We start from the raw sequence: 26420 nt of genomic DNA, 5'->3' as shown, positions 1-26420 counted from the left end.
GGGGGGAGGGAATAGAGGGAGGGGGGGATAATTTGGAAAAATGAATACAAGGGATAATATTATAAAAAATATATATAATAAAAAATTAAAAAAAAAAAAGAAAAATATAAGCAGTTACATTCATTTCCCAGTGTCCTTTCTTTAGGTATAGCTGATTCTGTCCATTATTGATCAATTGGAACTGAATTGGATCCTCTCATTGTTGAAGATAGCCATTTCCATCAGAATTGATCATCATATAGTATTGTTGTTGAAGTGTATAGTGATCTCCTGGTTCTGTTCATTTCACTTAGCATCAGTTCATGCGATTTTCTCCAGGGCTTTCTGAAATCCTCCTGCTGGTCATTTCTTATAGAACAATAATATTCCATAATATTCATATAACATAATTTACCTAACCATTCTCCAATTGACGGACATCCATTCAGTTTCCAGTTTTTTGCCACTACAAAAAGGGCTGCCACAAACATTTTGGCACATACAGGTCCCTTTCCCTTCTTTAGTATTTCTTTGGGATATAAACCCAATAGTAGCATTGCTGGATCAAAGGGTATGCACAGTTTGATAACTTTTTGAACATAGTTCCAAATTGTTCTCCAGAATGATTGGATCTGTTCACAACTCCATCAACAATGAATGCATCAATATCCCAGTTTTCCCACATCCCCTCTAACATTTGTCATTATCTTTTTCTGTGGTATGTCAGAGTTGTCTTTGTATTTCTCTGATCAATAGTGATTTGGAACACTTTCATATGAGTAGAAAGTTTCAATTTCATCATCTGAAAATTGTTCATATCCTTTGACCATTTATCAATTAGAGAATGGTTTGATTTCTTGTAAATTGAAGTCAATTCTCTGTATATTTTGGAAATGAGGATTTTATCAGAATGTTTAACTGTAAAAATGTTTCAACATTGACTCTTGCAATCACTTCTGTTCCAACTTTTCCCTTCCTTTTCTCCATCCCCTCCACTAGATGACAGGTAGTCTCATCATGTTAAACATGTTAAAGTATATCTTATTGCTTAAAGTATTTTTTTAATTTCCCTTCTAATCTTGTCTGCATCAGTTTTGTTTGTATAAAAGCTTTTTAACTTGATATAATCAAAATTTTCTATTTTGTGATCAATAATGATCTCTAGTTCTTCTTTGGTCACAAATTCCTTCCTCCTCCATAAGTCTGAGAGGTAAATTATCCTATATTCTTCTAATTTATTTATAATCTCATTCTTTATGCCTAGATCATGAACCCATTTTGACCTGACCTTGGTGTACGGTGTTAAGTGTGGGTCAATGCCTAGTTTCTGCCATATTAATTTCTAGTTTTCCCAGCAGTATTTGTCAAATAGTGAATTCTTATCCCAAAAGTTGGGATCTTTGGGTTTATCAAACACTGGATTATTAAAGGTATTGACTATTTTGTCCTGTGAACCTAGCCTATTCCACTGATCAACTAGTCTATTTCTTAACCAGAAAATAGTTTTGGTGACAACTGCTTTATAATATAGTTTTAGATCTGATACAGCTGGCCAATTTCATTTGATTTTTATTTCATTAATTCCCTTGAAATTCTTGACCTTTTGGTCTTCCAGATGAATTTTGTTATTTTTTATAGGTCATTAAAATAGTTTCTTGGGAGTTTGACTGGTATAGCACTAAAAAAGTAGATTAGTTCAGGTAGTGTTGTCATCTTTATTATATTCGCTTGACCTATCCAAGAGCACTTATATTTTTCCAATTGCTTAGATGTGACTTTATTTGTGTGGAAAGTGTTTTGTAGTTTTGCTCATATAATTCCTGACTTTCCTTTGGCAGATAGATTCCCAAATATTTTATACTATTGACAGTTATTTTAAATGGATTTTCTCTTTGTATCTCTTGCTATTGAATTTTGTTAGTGATATATAAGAATGCTGGTGATTTATGTGGATTTATTTTGTATTCTGCAACTTTGCTAAAGTTATGGATTATTTCTAATAGCTTTTTAGTAGAATCTCTGAGGTTCTCTAAGTATACCATCATATTATCTGCAAAGAGTGATAATTTGGTTTCCTCATTACCTACTCTAATTCCTTTAATCTCCTTTTCATTTTTTTTTGCCAAACCTAGTGTCTCTAATACAGTTTTGAATAGTAATGGTGATAGTGGACAACCTTGTTTCACTCCTGATTTTGTTGGGAATGGTTCCAATTTATCAACATTACATATGATGTATAGCAATACTTTTATGGTAATAAAGAACCAGAAACAAAAAAAGCCCATCAATTAGGCAATGCCTCAACAATTTGGAGTACATGAATGGAATGAAATATGACTGTTGGAAGAAATGATAAAACATGATGAATATAGAGAAGCCTGGAAAGAGCTCTATGAACTGATATAGAGAGAAGAGCCAAAAAGACACAATCTAGAATAACTACAAAAATTTAATTGGAAAGAATGATCTCAAAGCAATCAAGTCAAAATTGCAAAATTAGAAAAAACAAGTTGAGTCCCAAAGAGGAAATATCATAATATCTTCCTCAACTCTTTTGCAAATGTGGGAAGTCCAAAGGTATGGAGCATTACCTATACTGGGTGCACCAAAAGTAGTAGTGAAACTTTGGGGACACTGCTTTTACATCGTTTTGATTTGTTGATTGGTTTTACTGATTTCCCCTCTCTTTCCTTTTTTTTTTTTTTTTTTTTTTAAACAATATTCTTATAAGAAATGGTCCTCTTGGGTAAGAGGGTAAGGGCTACTAGGCGACAAAGGTGATGTAAAGATATCAATGTCATTTTTAAGAAGTACAAAACCTGAGGGAGTTGACAAGGTTCTCTAAGGTCTTTTAGCTCTGAAAGTTCTATCTATGAAACTTGGACTCCACTGAAAGAACCTAATAACTATGACTTTGGACAAGTTGATCCCTCTGTTCTGAAATCTCATTGTGCAAATGCAAGGATTGATTGAGCTGATTCCTGCTCCCTTTCAGCGCCACATAGTACTTTGAAGATTTGGTTTTGGGAGAAGGGGAAGAAGGGGAAGGAATACAGTTAATTCCAGGACTGCTTTCAGATCCTTCTCCAAGTATTGGCATTATGTTGTGAAGGTTACAAGCATCCTTCTTCTTTCCTTCTCCTCCAAGTAATTGAACTTTTTGCCAGAGAGAATTAATGATGCTTTTTGATACTTGCAGTAGAGTAGACTTAAAAAATTTAAGTTCATGTTCCATGACTGATACATATATACGTACACATGTTACTGTCTAATCCTGGGTAAATCTATTACTGTCTTTAGGCAATTCTCTAAGATAGGGTTTCTATCTTCCTGTACTTGGTAGTACAGTCTAGTTAAAGGGCCACTTCTCAAAATATTTTTAAATGCATGAAATAAACTAAATAGGATTACAAAGGGAACTAATTCTATCAAAATACAGTTTTAGAATTATATATATATTTTTTAAAGTTTGGGAACACCAAGTTAAGAAATGGTGTTAACACTACAGGTGCAACAGAACAGGTATTGATACCATTGGTATGAGGAGTTCTCATTAGTGGATTCTCCATCAATAAAATCATGTGTGGCTGCTTCCCTCACCCCATCCTTCTCCTAAATCCCAGCTAGGTCTAAGGTTGGTATAGATCAGGGGTTCTCAAACCACAACCCGCAGGCCAGATGTAGCCCTCGGAGGATGTTTATGCGGCCCGTCAGGTTATGGCAAATGGGCTGAGGGGCGGAGACAGAGTGTGAGTTTTTGTTTTTACTATAGTCCGGCCCTCCCACAGTCTGAGGGACAGTGAACTGGCCCCAATTTAAAAAGTTTGAGGACCACTGGTAGACAATAAGTTATTAAACACCTTTTTTTGGGGATGGGCAGGGTGGGATAAGGATGGAGATCACAGCTCACCTTTGCCCCAAGGAAACTTCTTAGGTAGCAGACTTTAACATCCTAAGGATGAACAAAGTCAGCACACCCTATAAGTCAATAAAAGGTGTTCAAATTGAAAAGGAACCAGGTATAAAAAACATAACCCCTTCCCCCCCCCCCACTTCTTTCCATTCTCTCCCATGTTAGGAGTTTGACCTTTTTCTTTAATTATTCCTCTTTGGTCCCCCTATGAGTTTTCAATCTTTCTTTATCCACAGACTCTTTTGAAGATGCCAGTCGTCTTCTTCCTTTTTTAACCAAACTCGCCCATCCTGCATTTCCTCTTTCTGTCAGATACCATCATACTGGCAGTTACCCATATTTACAACCGTGGCTTTGTGTCTAGCTCTCTTGGTTTATTGGTCCAGTTAATTTTCGAGTCTTCCCTTTGGCATCTCCTCAACACTTTTCCCATCTGCTTCTCTTTACCCAAGGTACAGCCGCCCAGTCCAAGAACTCGGCAGCTTGCCCATCAAATAGTCTCCTTGCTCGTTAAGCATCCAGGCTCTTCCTGCTCCAATTCCTAAAGTACAAGTTTGTATTTCCAATGGACACCAGCCAGTAAAGACATTTCCCTAAAACTGTTGTGTTAAATCACACAATCACATAATTGTGATTGATGCATCATGGTGTGTTCCCCTTTTTTGTACTTTATTGCTTGTTGGAAGAGAGGAAACTGAGTGCTTTAGTTTGTCATTTTGGCCACTCTGTCCATTGGCTTTGGCCTTTCATTATGGTTGCTTTTTAGTGTTGTCTTTATCTACGTGTTTTTGTTTGGTTTGTGTTTCTATTGCTCTGTTTTCCCCCTTCATTACTTTATGTATGTTATTTGTTAATAATCAGTCCTTTAGAAAACAGAAAGCATTTATAAAGTTCCTCCCGGTACCAGGTACTGTGCTCCCTATTGGGGATGTGAAGAAAAAGGTGAAACTATCTTTGTCTTTGAAGAGTTTATATCATATCAGGGAGGAAATCAAAGGCAAAAATCAACAGGAAAAAATTGTCAGACCATCTGTGCAGAAGGAAAAAAAGAGCTTTTGTTTATTTTGGTTAGAGTTATTACAATTTACTATTCTAGAAATTGAAACTGATAAAAAATTTGAATAGTACATTTTATCTTTAAAAATATATGCAAAGATAGTTTATGACATCCACCCTTGCAAAACCTTGTATTCCATATTTCTCTCTGTCTCCCCTCCCCCTCCCCCCTTTTGGACAGCAAGTAATACAAGATAAGTTAAACATGTGCAGTTCTTCTATACATATTTCCATATTTATCATGCAGCACAAGAACATCAGATCAAAAAGGGAAAAGAGGAAAAAAAAACAGCAAGGAAACATCAAAAAAAAGGTGAAAATATGTTGTGATTCACATTCAATCCCCACTCATAGTCCCCTTTCTGGATGCAGATGGATTTCTCTATCCCAAGTCTTTTGGAATTTACCAGAATCACCTCATTGTTGAGAAGAACCACACCCATCAGAATTGATCATTGCATAATCTTGCTGTTACCATGTACAATGTTCCCTTGGTTCTATTTACTTCACTCAGCATCAGTTCATCAGTCTCTCCAGGCCTCTCTAAAATCGTACTGCTGATGGTTTCTTACAGAACAATAATTTCCCATAATATTTATATAGCATAACTTATTCAGCCATTCTCCAACTGATGGGCACCCATTCAGTTCCCCAGTTTCTGGCCACTACAAGAAGGGCTGCCACAAACATTTTTGCACACGTGGGTCCTTTTCTCTTCTTTAAGGTCTCTTTGGGATACAGACCCAGTAGAGCCCCTGCTTGTTGGATCAAGGGATCTGCACAGTTTGATAAGCCCTTTGGCCATAGTTCCAAATTGTACTCCAGAATGGTTGGATTAAAAACTGATAATTTTTTAAACTAGTATTTTATTTTTTCAAATACATGCAAAGATAGTTTTTAACATTCACCTTCGCAAAACCTTGTGTTCTAAACTTTTCTCCCTCTCTTCTCCCTTCCCCTCTCTGACAGCAAGCAATTGATATAGATTAAACATATTTGTCATGCTGTGCAAGAAAAATCTGACCAACGGGGGAAAACAAGAAAAAAAAAATCAAGCAAACGACAAAAGAAAGGTGAAAATACTATGCTTTGATCCAATTATAGCATAATAGCACCTGCCTCCAAGGGTTGTCATGAGGATCAAATGAGACTATAATTGTAAAACATTTATCCTAATACCCAACATATAGTAGGCACTATATTCAGTCTCTATAGTTTTCTTTTTGAATGTGGATGGCACTTTCCCTCCCAAGTCTACTGGAGCTGCCTTGAATCTCTTATTGTTTTTTTATTTTTTAAATTTTATTATTAAAGTTTTTGATTCTCAAAACATCTGCATGGATAATTTTTTAAATTATAGTTTTTATTTACCAGATATATGCATGGGTAATTTTATAGCATTGACAATTGCCAAAACTTTTGTTCTAATTTTTCCCCTCCTTCCCCCAGATGGCAGGTTGACCAATACATATTAAATATGTTAAAGTATAAATTAAATACAATATATGTATACACGTCCAAACAGTGTTTCACTGTCCAAAAAGAATCGGACTTTGAAATAGTGGACAATTAGCCTGTGAAGGAAATAAAAAATGCAGGCGGACAAAAATAGAGGGATTGGGAATTCTATGTAGTGGTTCATAGTCGTCTCCCAGAGTTCTTTCACTGGGTGTAGCTGGTTTAGTTCATTACTGCTCTATTAGAACTGATTTGGTTCATCTCATTGTTGAAGAGGGCCACGTCCATCAGAATTGATCATTATATAGTATTGTTGTCAAAGTATATAATGATCTCTTGGTTGCATGGATAATTTTTCAACATTGACCCCTGCAAAATCTTATGTTCCAAATTTTCCCCTCCTTCCCCCCACCTCCTCCCCTAGATGGCAAGTAATTCAATATATGTTATACATGTTAAATATATGTTAGATCCAATATATACATATGTTTATATAATTTAAATTGATAATTAAAAATATTTAATAATACATTTAAAAATGGCACTAATAAACTCATTACATGTTAACAAATATTTTTAGGAAAAATAATTTTTCAAAAATTAGTGAGAAGACTGGTGTTTTTTTTTTTTTATCATAGCTTTTTATTTACCAGATATATGCATGCGTATTTTTCCAACATTGACCCTTGCAAAACCTTCTGTTCCAACTTTTCCTTTTTAAAAATAAGAGGTATTAGTGTAAGCACTAATCGTGGGGTGGAGGGGATAGTATCTCTGGCTTCCCTTTAGCTCTCCCCTCTGACCAGGATCCTCAATCCAAGAGCTCCTCTCTCCTGCAAGTGCCCACAGGCAGCAGCATCCCTGCTCCCCTGCCTCTGCACTCCCGGTGTGCTGGCTCCTTCCCACTCAGGGCCAACTTTGCAGCACGGCTGGGCTGGGGGTTCCTAATTATTCAGGTTCCCTCAGTCTGCCAGGACTCAGACTCGGACTCCACAAACTGTCTGGAAGGTGAAAGTTTCTGAGGCTTTGGTCAAACCAGCTGGCCCCAGGACTCCCCACTTTGTGTTTGTGTGGAAGTAGCCCGGAGGTGTTTGCACTTCTCTGGGTTAATCCCCAGCCTGGGTTCTTTTTTCTGACCTTGTTGGGTCCTGTCTGGAGGATCCCTGTTCTGTCCCAAGTTTTGGTTTTTCACCAGTCTATGATTGTCCTTAGGCTCTAATCTGTTCTATTTGTGGGAAATCTGGAGAACTTGAAATTTGCCAAACTATTGTGCCATCTTCCCAGAATCCTCAGAGACTCCTGAAAGATGCTGATTTTACAGGGAACTCCTCTATCAATCTGGGGAATTAGAAGGGGAAGCCAGAAAAAGGCTCCAGTCTTGGGAATTCATCATGAATGAAAAGAACCTGGGCGGAATGCTGAGGACAAGAAGGTCTTTGTTTCTTTTGCTCTGTTTGGGCCAAGAGGAGAATCCAGGAAGAGAGGGACCCACTCCTGGGGGGAGATGAGGTTGAATGTCACGGTTCTCATTTTCTTTGTTCTTTCAAAAAGAACGCTCTTTGGACAGGAGAGATGGAACCACCTTGATCAGAAGGAATAGCAACCGGAAGACAAGCGAGGAGATGATCAGCCAGTGTCTAGCTGTTCCCAGTAACTTCAGGATGGGTAGATGGTGCAGTGGGTAGAGTGTTAGATGAGGTTGAGTTCCAGTCCAGCCTCTGTCACCTCACTTTATCTGTCTGCCTCAGTTTCCTCATCTGTAAAATGGGGATAATAATAAATTGTGAGGATCAAATGGAATCCTATCTATAAAGCACTCGGAGCAGCGCTGGCACATAGTAGGCACTTCATAAATACTTATAGTCTCTTTTGCTTCCTTCCTTGCAGTCACCAAGCCCAGATGATGTGGAATAAAGGGGCTAGCTGAGCTCCTGTCAGTAATTCTCTGAAAGGTCGTGCACCATTGGCAGGAGGCCACGGCACTGGAGATGGGCGAGGGTGCTGGTGGATCAGGGCCTCATCAGACCAAGGAAACACGGAAATGTCACGTGCTTGTGGTTGTCTCTCTGAAGTTCAGAGCAAATGCAGACCAGCAGCACAAGGGAATATCGGACCCCACCGGGGAGCTGCCAGATTTCTCGGACCCTTACCCAGCCTCTGCTTCTACCTTGTCTTTAGGAGCAGAGCCAGGAGACTGTGCCCCCCTGGGCGACATCTCCCAGGGAGACAATGGGCAGCCTCCTCACCCCTCCAGCTGCTGACAGACCTCACCAAAGTCCTGCCCCTTCCCCTGACTCTTTCTCTATCCATGGCTAATAATTTCAGGATTAGAAAACATTCAATTTCTTTCAATTCCAATGGATCTGTTATCTTATTAGGTTGTTTCTCAACGGTACAAATTTCCGACCCATCCATGTCTTCTACTTTGTGTTGACATACAACCTCTCATCTCCACTCTACCTTCTCAGGAAAAGGCTGCTTTTCTCTTTGCAAAGGCTACTAGCCTTTCATCTGGACATTATAGATAATGTTATGATACTCGTGTGTATATATAATATAATAGTCAAAAATTAAATTTTGGTTTCCATGTTTCCACTATCCTTCTTTCCCAGTTTATCTTCTGCTGTTACTAAAATGATATTTTCAAAGCACTAGAGAGAATGGCTTGGGTATATCACAGAGGGAGTATAACATGATCCATTGGGGTGGAGAAGAAAATATTGGAACTATTTACATTTCTTTAAGAAAAGAAATTGAGCTGCAAGCCCATTGTCCATGGATTGACCCTAGAGCCCTTACTCAGTCGCCTGTCATATCCAGCTTTGAAGGTTTCCTGAAGAAAGAATGGGCTTTGATAGCTCAGAGGGGGTGATAGTAGCAGCCCCAGTCACCCATTCACCTTCATTATGTTGTGATGTATTGGAGTTTATTGGTGCCAGGTAAATGGTCCTGAATTTTAATTAAACTAAGTCTCTTAAATTAGAAAAGTCGCTTTAAAAATTCTGTGATGGATTCCAGATGATATTAGAGTGATCATTAATTGTTATTATGAATCAATGCTTAAAGATAAGTCTGACTTTGTCACCCCTCTTCTTAAATCCTCAGAGGTTCCAGAAATTGCTTCTAGGAATCAAATACAATTTCTCCCTTCACAATCTTTCCTTCCTTTCCTGTTTTTCCAGCTTATTACATTTTCTTTCTTTTATGAATTTTTTTTAATTAAAGCTTTTTATTTTTCAGAACATATGCATGAAGAATTATTTGACATTAGCCCGTGGAAAACCTTGTTTTGCAATTCTCCCCCCTTCTCTCATGCCCTCCCCTAGATGGCGAGTAGTTCAATATGTGTTAAATATGGTAGAAATATGTTAAATCCAATATATGCATACATGTTTATATAATTATCGTGCTGCATAAGAAAAATTGAGTCAAATAAAATGCAAGCAAACACAACAGAGCGAGTGAGAATGCTATGTTGTGCACCCCACTCGGTTCCCACAGTTACTGGGTGCAGAGGGCTCTCTTTATCACTGAATAAGTGGAACTGCTCTGAATCCTCTCACTGGAGAGAGCCACAGCCATCAGAAGTGATCATTGTATAATCTTGTTGTTGCCGTGTACAATGACCTCCTGGTTCTGCTCATTTGTGAATCTGTTTTGATGATACATAGAAAAAGTATTTTAAGTGCGTGATTTCTTGGGGACCACTGTGCTAAATTCTGGGAATATGAATATGTTTTAAGGAGCTTAGATTCTAATGGGGGAAGACGATCCATAAATGGGACCCGACAAAGGATGCTATCCTCTACGGGTAAGGGAAAGAGATGGATAAAGTCTTGAGATTCAAGAGTTGAGTGGGGAGTGAAGTGGGATGGATAGCATGGATTCTGCATGAAATGGTGGTCCAAGCCAGGGGCTACCCAACTGGAGGAGGGTCACAGGGGCAGAAAAACTTGAAAGGTGGAGATTTTTGGAGTCTGGGGCCCACCCTCCACTTTGGCGAGTCTCTGGTTGGGAATCGCCTTTCTCGACTGGCTCCTCTGAGGCTCCAGACTTCCTCAGCCCTTTGCCCTGTGCTTAAGCTGGGTGTTGAAGGAAACTTGGGGTGCTAAGAGATTGAAAGGAAGAGGGTGCACTTGGGGTCAGCCTGCACAAAGGCGCAGAGATGAGTTGAAAGGTTATATGAGGAGAAGGGAGAAGACCATAGAGGTCACAAAGGTGACTCCTACGGAACAAGGCTCGGAGAGCCCTGGGGAGTCGGGCTGTGGAAGGCTCTGATGTCTGCAGGCTGTAGTTCCCTCTTTCTTGCTTTTTAGTGCATCTGTTAGTTCTACTGCTATTTTGATATTTTATATAGTCACTGGCACAGTTGAGCGCAAATCTAGGTCTCCTGACGACCCCGTGGCTGGCCTAGAGGGCCGGGGCTCCCCTTCCCACTGAGGGGCTCCTGCTGTGGGCTCACCCTGACACAGGTTCTTGCCTGGGAGTGCCTGGCTTTTGAAGAGAAGGGTCAGGCTCTTCTTGGGAAGAATCCCTGGGAAAAATCATTGAGAGGAAGCAACATCGGCTTGCAATCTTCCAACTAGCCATAGAAGGATTAGAAAGGCACCAACTACGCGCCGACCATTCCTTCACTCCCTGTGGGTACAGAGGGCCTGGGCAAGATATTTTAATCTTTGTGATCTGGATGACTCTCGAGGATTTTGACTTGCAGAGGAAGTCACCTGGGTTCCTTCTAACACTGGTATCCCAGACATAGCTGCTATCAAGAGATCTGAAGTTTATTCTGTGAAAGTTTAAATGGGGGGGGGGGGGGGGAAAGCTCATTAAGTGCCTACTGTGCGCCGGCCTGCCAGCAAAGTGCCGCAGAGAACTGGTTGTGAGATACTTCTGCCCCCTCATTGATCTCTAATTACCCAAGGAAAACGGGAGTAGGTGACTTGTCCAGGATCACACAGCCAGCAGAGTCTGCCCCCAGGCCCTGTGCTTTCTGCAGCATGGCACCCAGCTGCCTCTCGCCTTCTGAGATTACCTTCCTTCTGGTATGTCTTGTACCCACTTAGTATGTGCATGTCCTCCTGCCCCCAACGCCCCTTCGGTTAGAGCGCAAGCCCCTTTAGGGCAGGCTTTTGTTCTCTTCTGTCTGCAGGGCCTGGCACAGGGCTTGGCCCTAGAACGTGGCTGATAAATACTGATTGTTGACTGACCGCTGGGTGGCAGGGGGAGACTCGAAAAGGGCCCTGAACCTCTCCGAAGACAGCGTCAAACACTTGTTCCAGTTTTCTTGAGTCATTGAAACCCTCTTATTTGCCTGAGAGTTCATAAGCAATGACCCGTCCTTCTGCTAACAGAGCTGCCCACCCTCACACACCAGGAGTTAGAAATTGGATCCGACTTCCTGAAAGGCTCCCGGCTTTGCAAATCCTACTGTAAGCCGGGGAGGTGGAGAGGACCTGGAAGCAGCAGCCCCGGCCACCTGGAATTTCGATTTCCTGTAACACGTCCCCTGGTGACTCAGCTTGTACCTCATCTCTGGGTCCGGACCTGACTTTGCCCTGCCCCGGCCCACTGTCTACCCTTTGGTGCCATTTTGTGCCCCAACTCGGGTAACCAGAGAAAGAGAAGAGCCAAACCTGGAGCTGATCTTTTCCATCCTGGCTTTTAAGAGGGCTGAGTGTGCAATGGGCAAAGGGTCTGGGGGGGGGGGGGAGAGTCAAAGGCAGGAGAAAGGGCAGCTGGGTGGCTCAGTGGGTAGAGCACCAGCCTTGAATTCAGGAGGACCCGAGTTCAAATCTGGCCTCAGACACTTAACACTTCCTGGCTGTGTGACCCTTCACTTCACCCCAGCCTCAGAAAAATAAATAAATAAATAAAAATTAAAAAAAAAAAAAAAAAAAAAGCCGGAGAAAAAGTCCCAGATAGGTTGAGATGTTCATGGTGATACTCTCTGTGGGAATAAAGAATTAGGAACAAAGTGAGGGCCCCTCACCTGGGGGATGACCAAGGTCACCGGTCCTATGTGACCTTTGGCACATCTTCCGGGGTCTAGTTTCCTTCTCTGTAAAATGGCTTTGGATGAGGCAGTCTCTGGGGTCCTCCCACCTCTACTCAGTTCCTGTTGTGCTCCAAGAAACTGTTGAGATTTCAGGGAAACATGGGAAGATGGGAGTGCTCCCCAAGGGCAGGACTGCAAACGAAGGAAGGGGAAGTGAACTTTGAGTGGTGGAAAAACCAAGAAGCGCCTCCTTTTTCTCTACAGAGATATATGGGGGCTATCGGGGAAGGGGAGGACTTGATCACTCCCCAAGCAGCCATTGAAGCTCTCCTACATGCGGTGCCCTGCCAGGACATGGGAAAGAAGAGAAAGCCTTCCTGCTCTGGAGCTTACAATCTATCTGGAAGAGAGCTTGTGGACACATGGAAGGAGACAAATCAATAAAAGTTAATTTGAGAGGGGGTGTGACACTGGCAGCGAGACGTCAAGGAAGGCTAATGACATAGAAAAAAGGTGGGGGACTAGTAGGTCAGAATGTGGTCTACGTGTCCAGAGCAGGATTACAATGTTTTTTGTTTTGTTTTGTTTGTTTATTTTTTTTGGCTCAACTTCTTCTTCTTCTTTTTTTTTACTTCAAGGAAGGGTTCGATTTCAAGGAAGGGGATAGACTGGTAATCATACAATGACAGGTGACAAAACAACTTTTTTTTTTATATTTAGAGAAAAGGAATTGGGAGGGGACAGGAAGGGTTGGTTATACATGGTATGGGCGCGACAGGAGTCCTGGACATGGTTTTTAATCTGAAATTTACTCAGTTTTCCATTTGATACCTTAAGTCCGAGATGAGCTGCTGGGCTCCATTGGTCTCCTAGTATTTGTGTGCTTAGCCACGCTCCACCCACCCAGTCTCTCAGTTCTCAGATGCCAGGAAGGCTGTTTTATAAGGCAGCTGCCTCCGCGGCAGAGAAGCAGGACGAGGGCGCTCGGCTGTGCGCTAGGGGGTCTCTGGCTCAGCTCCCACTGGGCCCCACACAGCATGACTTTGGGATGCAAATGGAGGTAAGGGGAAGGGCGCTTTGCCCCCATGCAGCCGTGGCCTGGAGGGGTGAGGGCAGTTCCGTGTGTCAGGTTAAGTCAAGTGCGAAGGCCCCTGCGCCTGAAGGAGAGGTGGCTGGGCGTAGTGTTGGGAAGGGAGGTTGGAGGCAGATTTCCTGGGCCCCGAGGCTGGGGAGGAGGTAGTTTGTGCTCTCTGTGTGACAGACGATGCTCGGTTTAACGCTGGGTCATTTGATGAAATGCCATGGTGCTTTCGGTGCGTGTATCGGGCATGGTTGGGCTGGAAACCCGAGGATCTGGGTATGATCCCAACACACCAGCTGGGCGACCCGGGCCAAGCCATCGCCCCTTTGGGTTCCAGTCTTGTCACCTGTGAAGCCCCCCTGGGTTCTAGGTGACTCTTACACTAGTAGGAAGCTTCAGTCTCCTAAAGTGAGAAGCGGGGATCACCACGTCCTCTCCTTCCAGGGCTGAGATGAGAATTGTTATCTTATCCAAGAGTCTTTATACCAAGAGCCCTGGTGTTTCATGCAGGGGAAGCTTGTGAACTTGAAAGTGGCCGTCACCTGGCCCCAGCTTGGGGAAAACCTGGTGCATTTTTGGAGCTGGTCAGCGTTCTCAACTTCAGAAAACTGCAGGGATTCTGCCTTATTTTTTTTCTTCCCCCCCAAAAAAAAAGTCATGTTTTAAAAGAAAACATAGGTTCCTTCCCTTTTAAACAGTCAAGAAAAAGTAAAGTTTAAAAAAAAAAAAGAGAGAGAGGGAGAATGCTTCGATCTGCATTCAGACACAATCAATTCTTTCTCTGGATATGGACAGGTTTTTCATCATAAATCCTTCACAGTCGTCATGGATCATTGTTCTGCTGAGAATAGCAAAGTTGACAAATATTGACAGCTCATCATCCCAGAACATTGCTACTGCTTTGTACACAGTGCATTTCACTTTGCTTGAGTTCATGGAGGACTTCCCGGGCCTTTCTGAGAGCATCCTGCTCATTATTTCCCACTGTATTCCATCATATGCCATTTATTCAGCCATTCCCCAATTGCCTTAATTCCTGACCCTGCAATTCCTCTTGAGACTTTCTTACATTCAAATGGATGGTTTGTCTCTGAGGGAGCAGCATTTTTCTCCCTGCCGGCTTAGTCCTGCCGATTTCTGAGCTCGGAGAAGGACACTGAGACTGAGAGACTCAAGGCAAGCCTCAGGAGTCCCATATCCTTAGACTTACGGGGCAGCTGATCCAAGTTCATTTTCTAGGAATGGAAAACGAAGCACAGGCAGGCCAAATAGCTTGGAGCCTGCTCGGAGGGCCAAGGTTGTGCTGGAAAGGATCCTGGATTTGGTATCCGAAAGACTTGTTTTAAATCATGTTAAAGCTTGTGAGATTCTGGACAAGTCATTTACCCTCCTCTTTATCTCAGTTTCTCCATCTGTAAAATGAGTGGGCTGGACTTGATGACTTCTCAGGTACTCCCAGTTCTGAATCTGTGAAAGATAACAGATTTGTCTGCTATCTCTCTAAGCCCTGGCTTGCTCTCTTGTATAATGGAGATGATAATAACCCCCTCCCCTCCCCCCATCTCACAAGGAGCAAATGAGACAATATATAGAAAGCTCTTGGAAAATTTTAATAAGTTCTGTAGGTGCTACTTATGCCTAGATTGTAATTGTGAATTTGGGGCTGCTTTAAGTCTTAGATGAGTAAAATAGCAAATAGCAAATAAGGGAATTCTTTGAGAACAAGCTTTAGAAAAGCTACTTCTCATAATCTTGTGACTTTCTTACTCATTCTTATTTATTCTCCATTTGCTCTAAGTTCTAGATCTCCCAGAAAGAGTGATTATAAATCTTCTTTTTAACTTGCTCTATCATCCTAACTTGATGACATGAGCCAGACTTTATGGTCTTAGTCCTTAGGCTGGATATCTTCTTTCCACTGCTGAATATATGTTCTTTATTTTAAAATTTCAGTTTCCAAACACATCCCTTCCCTGCTCAAAATCCAGAAGACCAATCCCTTGAAACAAAGAATAAAAAAAGAAATTAAAAAAAAGCCACCAGAAAACCAAATCATCAATTAAATCCGGAAAAATAAGCTAAGTTCCACGTCCACAGTTGCCCCTGTTTCCTTATCTGCCTTTGTTAAAGTCTTTATTTTTTCTGGAATTCCCTTTTTATGTCTCTTCCATGGAGAAGAGGAAAAAGTGGGCAAGCTACTTGGAATAGTTCTTTAAAAAGAATGAAACAGCCTTTCCTATTCAGAAGCTATGAGTGGGTATCATTTGAAATTTATGTTCAGTGATTTCCTCAGTGGCCTGAACTTATATAAACTTCCATGAGTAAGAGGGTTTTTTCCCCAGAAATGTCTCCCACGAAGAATACCTTAATGAAGAACTTTTTTTTCCCCCTTTTTACGACAAACAATACGTTTTGAACAAAGATTTTAACTGGTTTTATTCCACTGATGATGTGGAAATGTACTGTGAGCCGTTGGGTTTCGGAGTTAAGAGAGCAGACCTGAAATAGTCTCTTTTTCCTGTAAATGTAGAATTGATTGCACAGGGCCATAAAGGCAAAGACTGGAAGCTTGTACTTCCGTTACAGTAGGAATCAAAATAAGTGTAGGGAGTTGGCTCTTTAAGTGGTTAGGCCAAGTTTTTAGCAAACTCTAAAGCTTTGTGTGTATGTTTGTTTGTCATTCTTGTGGCTGGCTGAATGAAGGGAGAGATTGCTCTTTCAGGTTCACAGGTGGGAGAATATTCTGTGCCAGTGTTTGTGAATGGGAATGTGCTGAGTGAGTAGATGAAAGTGAGAATTCACACCCGAAGCCCTGCCCTAAGGATCTGAGTCTCGGTGGGGTAGGAGCTGGGTGGGTCCAGGGGGAGAAATCCTTGGAACTGGTTTCCTATTAGGCTCAGGAGAAATCCAGCCAAGATTGTTAGTCCGTTAGATAAGAGAGAGTGGGTGGAGTTTGGATCTCAGTGACTAATGACTCTGGTACAGGTGTTGAGTGATGGAACAAGTCACTGATCAGATTTAGTTCTGAGCTAACTGGGATGGTAAATTCTGAGACTGCTTCTTCCTTCCTCCATATTTCTCCAATGGCATGATCATATCATTCCCTAAACCGAGTTTCTTAAGTAATGGTTTCCTAGAATTTTAAGATACAAGAAAATATAGAAATGCAGCAATAACTTTCATAATATCATGAATTTAAATCATGAATTAAAAAAAAAATTAAAACATGAATTTAAAATTTCAAACAAAATTTAATCTTTGACATCAAATCAGTCAATTGCATTTCCAGATTAACCCACATAGAAAATCATACATTCTATCACAAGGAACTTTTAAGCTTGAAATCCTTATGACTTGGAAAGGCCAAACATTTCATTAAAGACAGAACCAGCAAAAAAGTAACATATATATGAGACAATTCTGGGTGGGGATGGGAAAGTTGAATATTTCTACTTATCCTTTTAGACTAAGAAATAAAAAAAGAGAGGGGGTGGGGAGAAAAGGGGATATAGGAACACAGATTTACAAGGTCAATGTTGAAAAATTATACTTATGTTTTGAAAATTAAAAAAAACAAAAGAAATGAAGATGGTAGGACACAGTAATACGTTTTGGCTGATTATCCTAACAGGAAGATATCTTTCTCTGTAAATGGAATCCCATAAGACAAATAATTACTAGGAATGGAGCATAGAGAATGAAGTAATCATAATAGCTAACATTTGTGGTGCTTGATCTATGCTATGGGCTTAGCACTTTATAAACAACTCTTTCCACAAGTAACCCTGTGAAATGGGTGAATTTTATAAAAGACTCTTATTTAACTTCAATTGTAACGTACAAAGATTAAAATATATTCATATTTAAAATATTAAAATATATCTCACTGAAATTCTCTTTAAAACAAAATAGAAGATATTTCTTATTTTAATTTTATTAATTAGTGATTATATCTTTGCCCTGTAAACTTCCTATTTGTCTGATTATTTCCTTATTCTGAGATTTCAAAGATGACTTGCGGTAATATATATTATTATACTTACTAGCACCTAGATGGCACCATAGTAGACTGACCACCAGTCTCTAAGTCAGGAAGATTTATCTAAATGAGTTCAAATCCAGCCTCACTATTAGCTGGGTGATCCTGGGCAAGTCACCTCACCCTATTTGGCTCAGTTTTCTCATGTGTAAAATGAGCTGGAGAAGGAAATGGCAAATCACTCTCCAGTATCTTTGTCAAAAACAACAACAGATAGGGTCACGAAGAGTCAGACGTGACTGAACAACAACAGCAACAATAATTATTTAATAGCAAGTATATCTCATCTTAACTCATTCTAAGCAATTTCTTCTATGCAACTGATCTTTACAGCAAAGAATTTCTCCTTTGGCACAACATTTTGTTAAATAAAACCAATGATTTACCAAGTTTTTACTTTTTAAATTATTTTCTAAATTATTTCAACTCAGGTGACCTTTTTCATTTACTTAAAGCAAATGAACTCTGTTGAATTATTGCTAATTATGTTATCCTCCAGGAGATGAAAGCACCTCATTTCATCTTAGTGCAAACTTCCCCAAATCCATTAAGATGTATTTATTAGTTATAAGCCTTTAACAGCTTACAAAAGCCTGGTCTATCCAAATAAAAATTAAGTTCTGTTACATCATTCACAGAAGTATAATATTCTCTAATTCCCAAATCAAGAGAGTTGCATTGTTCTGTGCTTAACAAGACGACTTCCTTTCAGACAGTAGAAACAGCTAGCTTGGTTCCAAGACCAAGATTATTTTTTAAATTTTTATTTATTTTTTATTTTTCCCCTTTCATTGCTTCATCCTCCCTACTCTCCTCCCATTTGTCCCTCTCATCCAGTGGCTAAGCCTTGTCGATTGTCATTCTGTGGCGTTTCTGAATATAAATTTGCTTACTTCCACCTTAGTTCAGGACTTTATCTCCTCTCTGTTGGAGTACCCTGATAACACCCTATGAAAGAGAGGAAAGGAGGGAGGAAGGAGGAGGGAGAGAGAGAAGGAGGGAGAGAAAGAAAGAGGAAAGGAGGAAGGGAGGAGGAGGGGAGAGAGAAGAAGGGAAGGAGGAAGAGAGAAGAAAGGAGTAGGGAGAGAAAGAGGAAAGGAGGAAGGGAGAAGAAAGGAGTAGGGAGGAAAGAAAGAGGAAAGGAGGAAGGGAGGAGGAGGGGAGAGAGAAGAAGGGAAGGAGGAAGAGAGAAGAAAGGAGTAGGGAGAGAAAGAGGAAAGGAGGAAGGGAGAAGAAAGGAGTAGGGAGGAAAGAAAGAGGAAAGGAGGAAGGGAGGAGGAGGGTAAAATAAAGAGAGAAGGGAGGAGGAGGGGAGAAAAGGAGGAAGAGAAAAAGAGAGGAAAGGAGGAAGGGAGGAGGAGGGGAGAGACAGAGAAGAAGGGAAGGAGGAAGGGAGAAGAAAGGAGGAGGAGGGTAAAGATAAGAGAGAAGGGAGGAGGAGAGGAGAAAAGGAGGAAGAGAAAGAGAAGAAAGGGAGGGAGGCAGAGGGGAGAGATAGAGCTGTACAGTAGTGCCATGGTTGGATTGGAGTTTTGAGAGCATCAATTATGGAACTGTGGAGGATGGATTGAAGTGGAGAGAGACATGTAAGGCAGAAAGATCTGTGAGGAGCCTTTAAATGGGCTGCATCACAGCGCATCATTGAGACCCCGAAGTAATTTCTGTGGATATTAGGACTGCCCTTGGGCGGGATCCTGGCCATATTGAGATAGCTTCGTCATGGGTGACTCTCTTGCTGATTGGCTGTGTGTGTGACCTCACAGGCCCTATGTAAGCCCACTGCAGGCAGCAACAGCCCTCTTTAATCTGGCACTCTTCACTCTGGCTCCCTAGCCTGGGTGGCCAAGCCAAGATGGATAGCAGAAAGAGGTAAGGAGTTTGGTAGTGAACACGTGGGTCTTCTGACCAGGTGTTCACTAGGAAACCAACAAGTCAGGGCATCAGTCAGGGCGTTATGTGAGTAGGTATAATAAAGGCTTTTAAGATTACACGTGGCTGTTCTTGAGTGCGCTACCGGTTATTGAGCTATAGATTCAAGAGATCGTGGCCAGAGACCTTTGGAGGCCTCAGAGGAGGCGAGCCGGGTAGAGCTCACACTGCTAAACACAGTGGTCAAAGGTACTCTGGTGGGTCTAGGACAGACTAGTAATTGTAACTGCCAGGAGAGCATGTTACAAAGATCAGTTAGGATAGTGTCAGGGCACTCTAATGGCTGTCAGAATGACAAGGGGTACAGGCTCTTCTGCCTAAGCTTTATGCACACTCCATCCCAGACAAACTGGCCTGCCCCTTCTTCCCTTTACACAGCCGTCCATTACTTCTTTGCGGCTGCCTGGGTCGCCCTCTGTGCCTTGAATGCCCTCCCTCCTTCTGTTTGCCTCTTGGTATCCAAGAGATGGAGGATCCGTTAAACCCTAGCTCCTACTAGGTCACTCCTGATCACTCAGTTGTCGGTATTTTCTCCACCCCCTTTCCCCCGGTTACTTTGTAACTTATACTTTGTACAGATTGGGCCTGCAGTTGATGAGCACAAAAAGAGCTAGGATAGGTTCCGGGGCAGGGACTGGTGTGATCACTCCCATCACTCCCTTCGTTATCATCAACTTTTCTCTGGAGTTTAGGGTTTGTGAAGTGCTCAGTGCACTTTCTCTCCCTTGGGCGTCTCCGGAAGTTCTGGGGGGTTGTTGCCTCCGTTCTGTGGAAGACAGAGATGGGAGAAGCTCAAAGATGCTCACAGGTAGGAGGTATTAAAGCTGACGTTGGCACTCACGGTCGCGCTGCTTGACTTTTGCACTGGGACTCTGGCCTCCACAAGGAACGAGTTTGATAAGAGCATTAGGTGGTAACCTTGCCTGCCACAGACGTCACAGCGCATCAACGGAGGCTGGGAAGGGGTTGAGTTTATTTGTTCTTTTCAGAGTAAGACAAATCGCCCTCCACCAAAGGATTTTCAGCTTAGTGCACCGGCCTGTGGATCCGCAGTGACTCGGGCCGTGTTCTAGGCTGTGGAAGTCTGAGCAGTGGGTGTGGATGGAAGCCAACGATTGGAAGGGTGTGTGAAATGCATTTTGGGGAAGGGGGAACCATCCAATTATATTGTTTAACTGCATCTAGAGCCAGCCAGAAGCTATTGACCATTAGAATCATGAACAGGAAAGAATGGGAAGCTAGCACTTCCTGATTCCAAATTCCTCCAAGTTCTATCTGCACCTCCAGTGAAATAATAAAGACTTGTTATTGTAAGCACTTTAGACATCCTCAGGTGATATTACTGATCTCTTAGAAACGGCTTTCTCTTTCCCTCTTCTCCTCACTTCCTCCTTTCTTCTCTTTCTCTCCCTTCCTCCCTCCCTTCCTCTCTCTTTTCCTGCCTTTTTCTCTCCCTCTTCCCCCCTCCTTCCTTCTTGTTCTCTCCCTTCTCCTCCCTCCCTCATTTTTTCTTTCTCTCCCCCTTCTTTCTTCCCCTTCTCCTTCCTTCTTCCTTTCCTCTCTTTATTTCTCCCTTCCTCCTCCCTCCCTCTTTTCTTGCCTCTTTCTCTCCCTCCTTCTCCCCCTCCCTCTCTTTCCTCTCTTCTTCTCCTTTCCTCCTTTTCTCTCCCTTCTCCTCCCTCCTTTCCTCTCTTTATCTGTCCCTCCTCCTACCTCCCTCTTTTCCTCTCTCTTTCTCTTCCTCCTTCTCTCTCTCTCCCTCTTCTTCCCTCTCTCCTTTCCTTCTCATTCTCATCCCGTCTTCTCTTTTCCTACTTTCCTCTCCTTCGTTCTCCCTCTCTTTCCCCCTCCTTTTTGTCCCCCCCCCCCCATATCGCTTCCTCTTCTTCCCTCCTCACCTGGCAGCTCATTTTTAAACGGCATTAATTTTCGTTTTGAGCCCTGCAAAGTTTACACGGCTGTTTAAAAGCCATTTGCCCCTCACTTTTACGCTAACGGAGCTTGGGGCTGAGGAAAGGATGCTGCTGGCCTTGGCACCAGAGCGCTCGGCGCTCGGCAGTTTCCCGCGGGACGCCAGCTACGTGTCGGTGGGCAAGTCATCTCACTTGGCCGCCTGGAAAGGGAAGGGTTGGGACTGAGTGACCTTTAGTTTCAGCACTGTCTCCTCCTCGGGGGAGGGGAGCGACGCCAGGTCCCGGCTCCGGGCTTTGGGGCAAAGGGGGGGGCGGAGGTGAGCGCTCCAGGTGATGACGGCCCCTCCCCGCCCTGCGCTCGGGCAGCCCGCCCCGGGCCGGCGAGCCCATTTCTCCGGGGCTGGCCGGCTCGGCGGGCGCAGCGAGCGGGCCCCAGCCGGGCCATCGCACACAGGCGGCTCTTTGTTTCCCCGGACTCTTTCCCTGCAGGATGTCCTTGGGGCTGCTCCACGAATGGAGGTAAGCGTGGGGGCGGCCGGAGCGGGGCTCGGCCGCTGGGGAGGGCGTGGGCTGACCGAGGTCCAAGGGGGAAGCTCGGAGGACCCGGTTTTGAGATAAGCTGGAGGGGGGTGAACCCCCCCGGTCCCCCCCCCCCGCCCCGGCCCCCACACGACTCCCGAGCTTTCCAAACCAGAGCCAAGCCATCCCGGCTTCAGGTTGGCTGCCACCTTTCCCAGGAAGCCAGAGGACCGTCTCTGCCCGGTGCCAGGGGGGTCGGGGCAGGAAGACCTCCTCTTCGGCCCCTCTCTCCGCCCCGGCCCCCCAAGCGTGGGGCTCCCCTCCGCCCCGGCCCCCAAGCGTGGGACCCCCCTCCGCCCAGCGCTCTCCTGCTGCTGGTTAAGCCCAGCGGCGTCCGGGGAGTGGCCAGACCTTTGGGTGGCGAGCCCAGCGCGGGGACCAGGACGGCGCGGCCCCCTCGGCAGCCTTCGAACTTCACTTCTTTGGGAAACGTTCCCCTGGGCGGACACTGCTCCCTGCCTCAGGGGGGACTGTTTGAAAAGCTTGGAGTCATCCCAAGGCGCCACTTCCGAGGCTGGGAGAAACAGCTCGCTGCCCCTGCCTCAGTCTCAGGAGGTGCCCGGGACGTTGGGAAGACCACAACTTTCTCTTTAGAGAGGGGAGAGGGCGTGAGGGGGAAGAGAATCCTCCTCTCCCTCCTCTCCCTCCTCTCCCTCCTCTCCCTCCTCTCCCTCCTCTCCCTCCTCTCCCTCCTCTCCCTCCTCTCCCTCCTCTCCCTCCTCTCCCTCCTCTCCCTCCTCTCCCTCCTCTCCCTCCTCTCCCTCCTCTCCCTCCTCTCCCTCCTCTCCCTCCTCTCCCTCCTCTCCCTCCTCTCCCTCCTCTCCATCCCCTCCCTCCTCTCCCTCCTCCCCTTCTCCCCTTCCTCCCCTCCTCCCCCTCCTCCCCCTCCTCCCTCTTCTCCTCCTCTTCCTTCTCCTTCCCCCTCTTCCTTCTCCCCCCATCCCCCTCCGTCTGCCTTTCTATGTCTCTGCATCTCTGTCTCTGTGAAGCTCTCTGCCCCAGAGTCACTCCCGGGTTACCTGGTTCAGGTGTTGCCTTCACTTTTCTTAAATTCTTAAGAGAATTAAGAAAAACACGAAGTTTGGGACAAATCTCCAGGTTCGGCTTGTTGATCCTATCCTCAGAGGCCCTCACTCTGCCTGCCCTCCCCCCCCCATAAAGAAGTCCTGTTAATATAATCAAGATCTGGACATAAAATCATAAAGATGCTACGGAGAATCTGAGCGTTAAAGCTTGGCACTTACTCCTCTTCTCCAGTCTGCTTCTCTTGTTGCCACAGCAGGAAAGTGTTAAGTAAACCTTGGGGGGCCTGCTTTCCCTTTCAGTAATAAATAGGTGGAGTGATTTGGGTTTGGTTTTTTTGTGTGTGTGTTTTAAAATTTAATTAACTTTTGGGATAAGGATTATGAGGAATGGATTTAGTATAAAGTTCAGTAAACTTGATGTTTAAAAATGGTGAAAAACCATTTAAAATCTTTCACTATAGCTCTCTGCAGTTCTAAAGTCCCCAGCACTCCCACCCCCTCCCCTTCTCTTTCCATTTAGTTCCCTGTTATTGAGTACCTACTATGTGCCAGGGGACTGGGCTAGAGATTGGGGAAAGAAGAAAAATCACTCCTAACAGGTCCTGCCCTCAAGGATCCCACATTCTGGTGTGTGTGTGTGCATACCACCACCACCACTATAATAATAATAATAATAATAATAATAATAATAATAATAATAATAATAATAATAATAAGCAGGCATATAATGCTTTAAAGTTTTCAAAGTGCTTTAGAAATAACCTTGGAAGAGAAGTGCTAATTTTATCCCCATTTTAGAATTGAGGAATTGGAGGCAGACAGGGAAGTGACTGGCCCGGATTCACACCATTAGAGAGAGTCCGAGGTTTGATCTGAGTTCCTCTTTCTGATCGTTCAGGGCTCTCTCCGCTGTGCTATTTCAAAAGGGAGAGAACACTGGGCAGGAAAGGGACCAAAAAACGTTTTGTGTGTTGGGAGCATGAGCTAGGCTTTGGAGGAAGCTGGGGATTCTAAAGCTGGGTGAAGAGAGCATGCGGGGTGTGGGCCACCTGCAAAGGCCCCTGTGCAGACAGGTATGCGCTTTCTCCTCCCCTTCATCTGGGAATGGACAGTGCCTTTATTGTTCAGGCATTTTCAGTCATATCTGACTCTTCCTGACCCTATTTGGAGTTCCAGTCACTGATCTTAGCCTTGGAGAAAACTAAGGACTGACGACTGAGAGATGGAATTAAGGAGGGAGTCAGGGAAGTTTCTTGAACACTGAACTGATGGTTAGATCTTTGTTTTATTCATTTTTTATTGAAGTTTTTTATTTTCAAAACATACTCGAGGATCATTCTTCAACACTGATCCTTGAAAACCCTTGTGTTCCAATGTCGCCTCCCTTCACTTTATTCTGACAAATAATCCAACTTATGTTAAATACGGTAACAAGATATGTTAAATCCAAAACGGGTACACATATTTATACAATTATTTGGCTGCGCCAGAAGAATCACTAGATCTTTGTTTTAGGAAGATGAGATTGGCCACTGCGTGGAGGAAGCTGGGAAATGGTCGTCTCTGAATCTGATGGCAATCCCATGGGTAGATGGAAAGAGATAAATAAGAGAGATCTCAAGGCAGCAATGTGTTTGGGGGTCAGGGAGGGGATAACAGGGACCTGAAGCACGAGGACAGTGATGGCCTGAACCGAAATGGAGAAGTTTGGAGGAGCAGTGCTTTTAGAGAGCGGATATAACAAATCCTTTCCATTTGGGATAAGTTGAGCTTGACAGGAGAACCATACAGTGCTTTAACCAAGTGGACATGTCCAACAGGTGTGTGTGTGTGTGTGTGTGTGTGTGTGTGTGTGTGTGTGTGTGTGTGTGTGTGTGTAAGCAGAAAGGCAAAGGTGAATTCAGACATTTTCCTCCTGTTTTCAATTTCATATTCTGAAATTCTGTGCTGTTATTATCGTTCATTATCAAGTAGTTGCACCAGCTCCTTAAGGGCAGGGACTGGGTTTTCTTCATGAAAGAAAGACCTGGGGTTAAAGTTTATCTTTGTATTGATAAGCTGTATGATTCTGAGCCAGTTACCTAACCCTGTTTGCCCCAGTTTCCTCATCTGTAAAAGGAGATGGAAATAGCAAACCCCTCTAGTATTTTTGCCAAGAAACCTCCAAAGGGGCCCATGAAGAGTCCTGCATGACTGAAGTAACCGAAGAGCCCCAGTTGTGCGCCCTGGATAAGCCACTTAATCTTTCTGAGCCCCACCTTCCCCATGTGTAGACTAGAGAGAACAGTGTCTGAAGGGTGGGCCTCAGGAGACCGGGGAGGTTCCCATGAGCTCCTGGGCCTGTGATACTTGCTTAGTTGGGCCGTTTCTGTAGCGTTCCCCAGCCGGAAGGCACTAAAGGCCAGGGCAGGATCTGTGGCTTGTGCTCAAGCAGAGCTGCCAAACCTGCTGTAATTGTTGTGCTGGGGAGATAAAGTCTTTTCAGAGGAAACTGAGCCTGCTGGCTTTGTGGGAGACCCAGGAGAGGGACCCGGATGGCCCCCAAGCTTGCTGGACGGGTCAGGCCTGGGGAACATTTTGCCTCCTGAGGGAGGGCTTTCCTTCTCCTCCCTCTGGCACCGGCCTCGGAGCTGGCAGCTCCTGGGGCTGTGGCTGCCCGGTAGCCAACCCTCCGGCTGAGCCCAGGGAGAAAATCCGGGTTAAGATGGCTCGAGGGCTTTGCGAAGGGAAGGAAGGAGCAACTGGGGAAGATGATGGAGATCTTGAGCAGAAGCAGAGGCTGTGGTTTGGCCATCAGCCAAGAACTAGCTGTAGCCTTCTAGCAGTTGGACCAGAGTCACCGCTTGCCCTGCAGTGAGACTGTCCCTCCCTCTCCCTGGGAGACTGGCTGTCATAACTCTCTCCCTGAGTTACCTCCATAGCCTCTGGGCGCGTCTGTTCCCTAGGTGGAAGTGAAGCTGGAAGTGCAGAGCTCCCTGGGAGGATCTATCTTCCTTCTTTCTTTTTCTTCTTGGGAACATCAAATTCCATTCAATAAAGGTGCTGTAGAGGAAGCTGGGTGGTGCAGTGGATAGGGCACCAGCCCTGAAGTCAGGAGGACCCGAGTTCAGATCTGGTCTCAGACACTTAACACCTCCTGGCTGTGTGACCCTGGGCAAGTCACTCAACCCCAAGTTGCCTCAGCCAAAAAAATGATATATTGTAAAGTCAAATTGTCAAACATTTATCAGTGGTTATTTTGCTAAGATCCATAACGTAAATCTGTATTTCTTTGGGTCATATGAAGTTCAGGAGGCAAAAATCTTAGTGAGAAGTGGGACTGAATTCAATTTGGTAAAATATACGAATATACACACGTATGCCCAGCTATATTATAATTAAACATATACGGGTATACATATACTAGCGTCTGTCGATGAAATATTTTATAATCGTCTTTGCATTTTAAATTCC

The 26420-nt window shown here is 43.8% G+C and overlaps 1 protein-coding gene across 4 annotated transcripts in view; it reads left to right on the top strand.

Moving 5' to 3' along the window:
- The window catches only part of GAL3ST2 (galactose-3-O-sulfotransferase 2), a 56179-nt gene that overhangs the window by 3584 nt on the left and 26175 nt on the right, over positions 1-26420 (top strand). The window contains exon 1 of one of the 4 annotated variants that reach the window (XM_074297922.1): positions 13279-13461. The exons of 1 other annotated variant lie outside the window; for it this stretch is intronic. In XM_074297922.1, coding sequence (XP_074154023.1) covers positions 13439-13461 — 23 coding nt within the window. In that variant the 5' untranslated portion in view covers positions 13279-13438. Of the gene's footprint in view, positions 1-13278; positions 13462-21128; positions 21883-26420 lie in introns of those variants that run through there. 2 more of the 4 variants (XM_074297923.1, XM_074297920.1) reach the window with 2 other exon arrangements.

This window comes from Sminthopsis crassicaudata, chromosome 3 (assembly GCF_048593235.1).
Source record: "Sminthopsis crassicaudata isolate SCR6 chromosome 3, ASM4859323v1, whole genome shotgun sequence".
Taxonomy (NCBI): domain Eukaryota; kingdom Metazoa; phylum Chordata; class Mammalia; order Dasyuromorphia; family Dasyuridae; genus Sminthopsis; species Sminthopsis crassicaudata.
The sequence above is the reverse complement of the archived record's forward strand: the minus strand, read 5'-3'. Positions and strand labels throughout refer to the sequence as shown.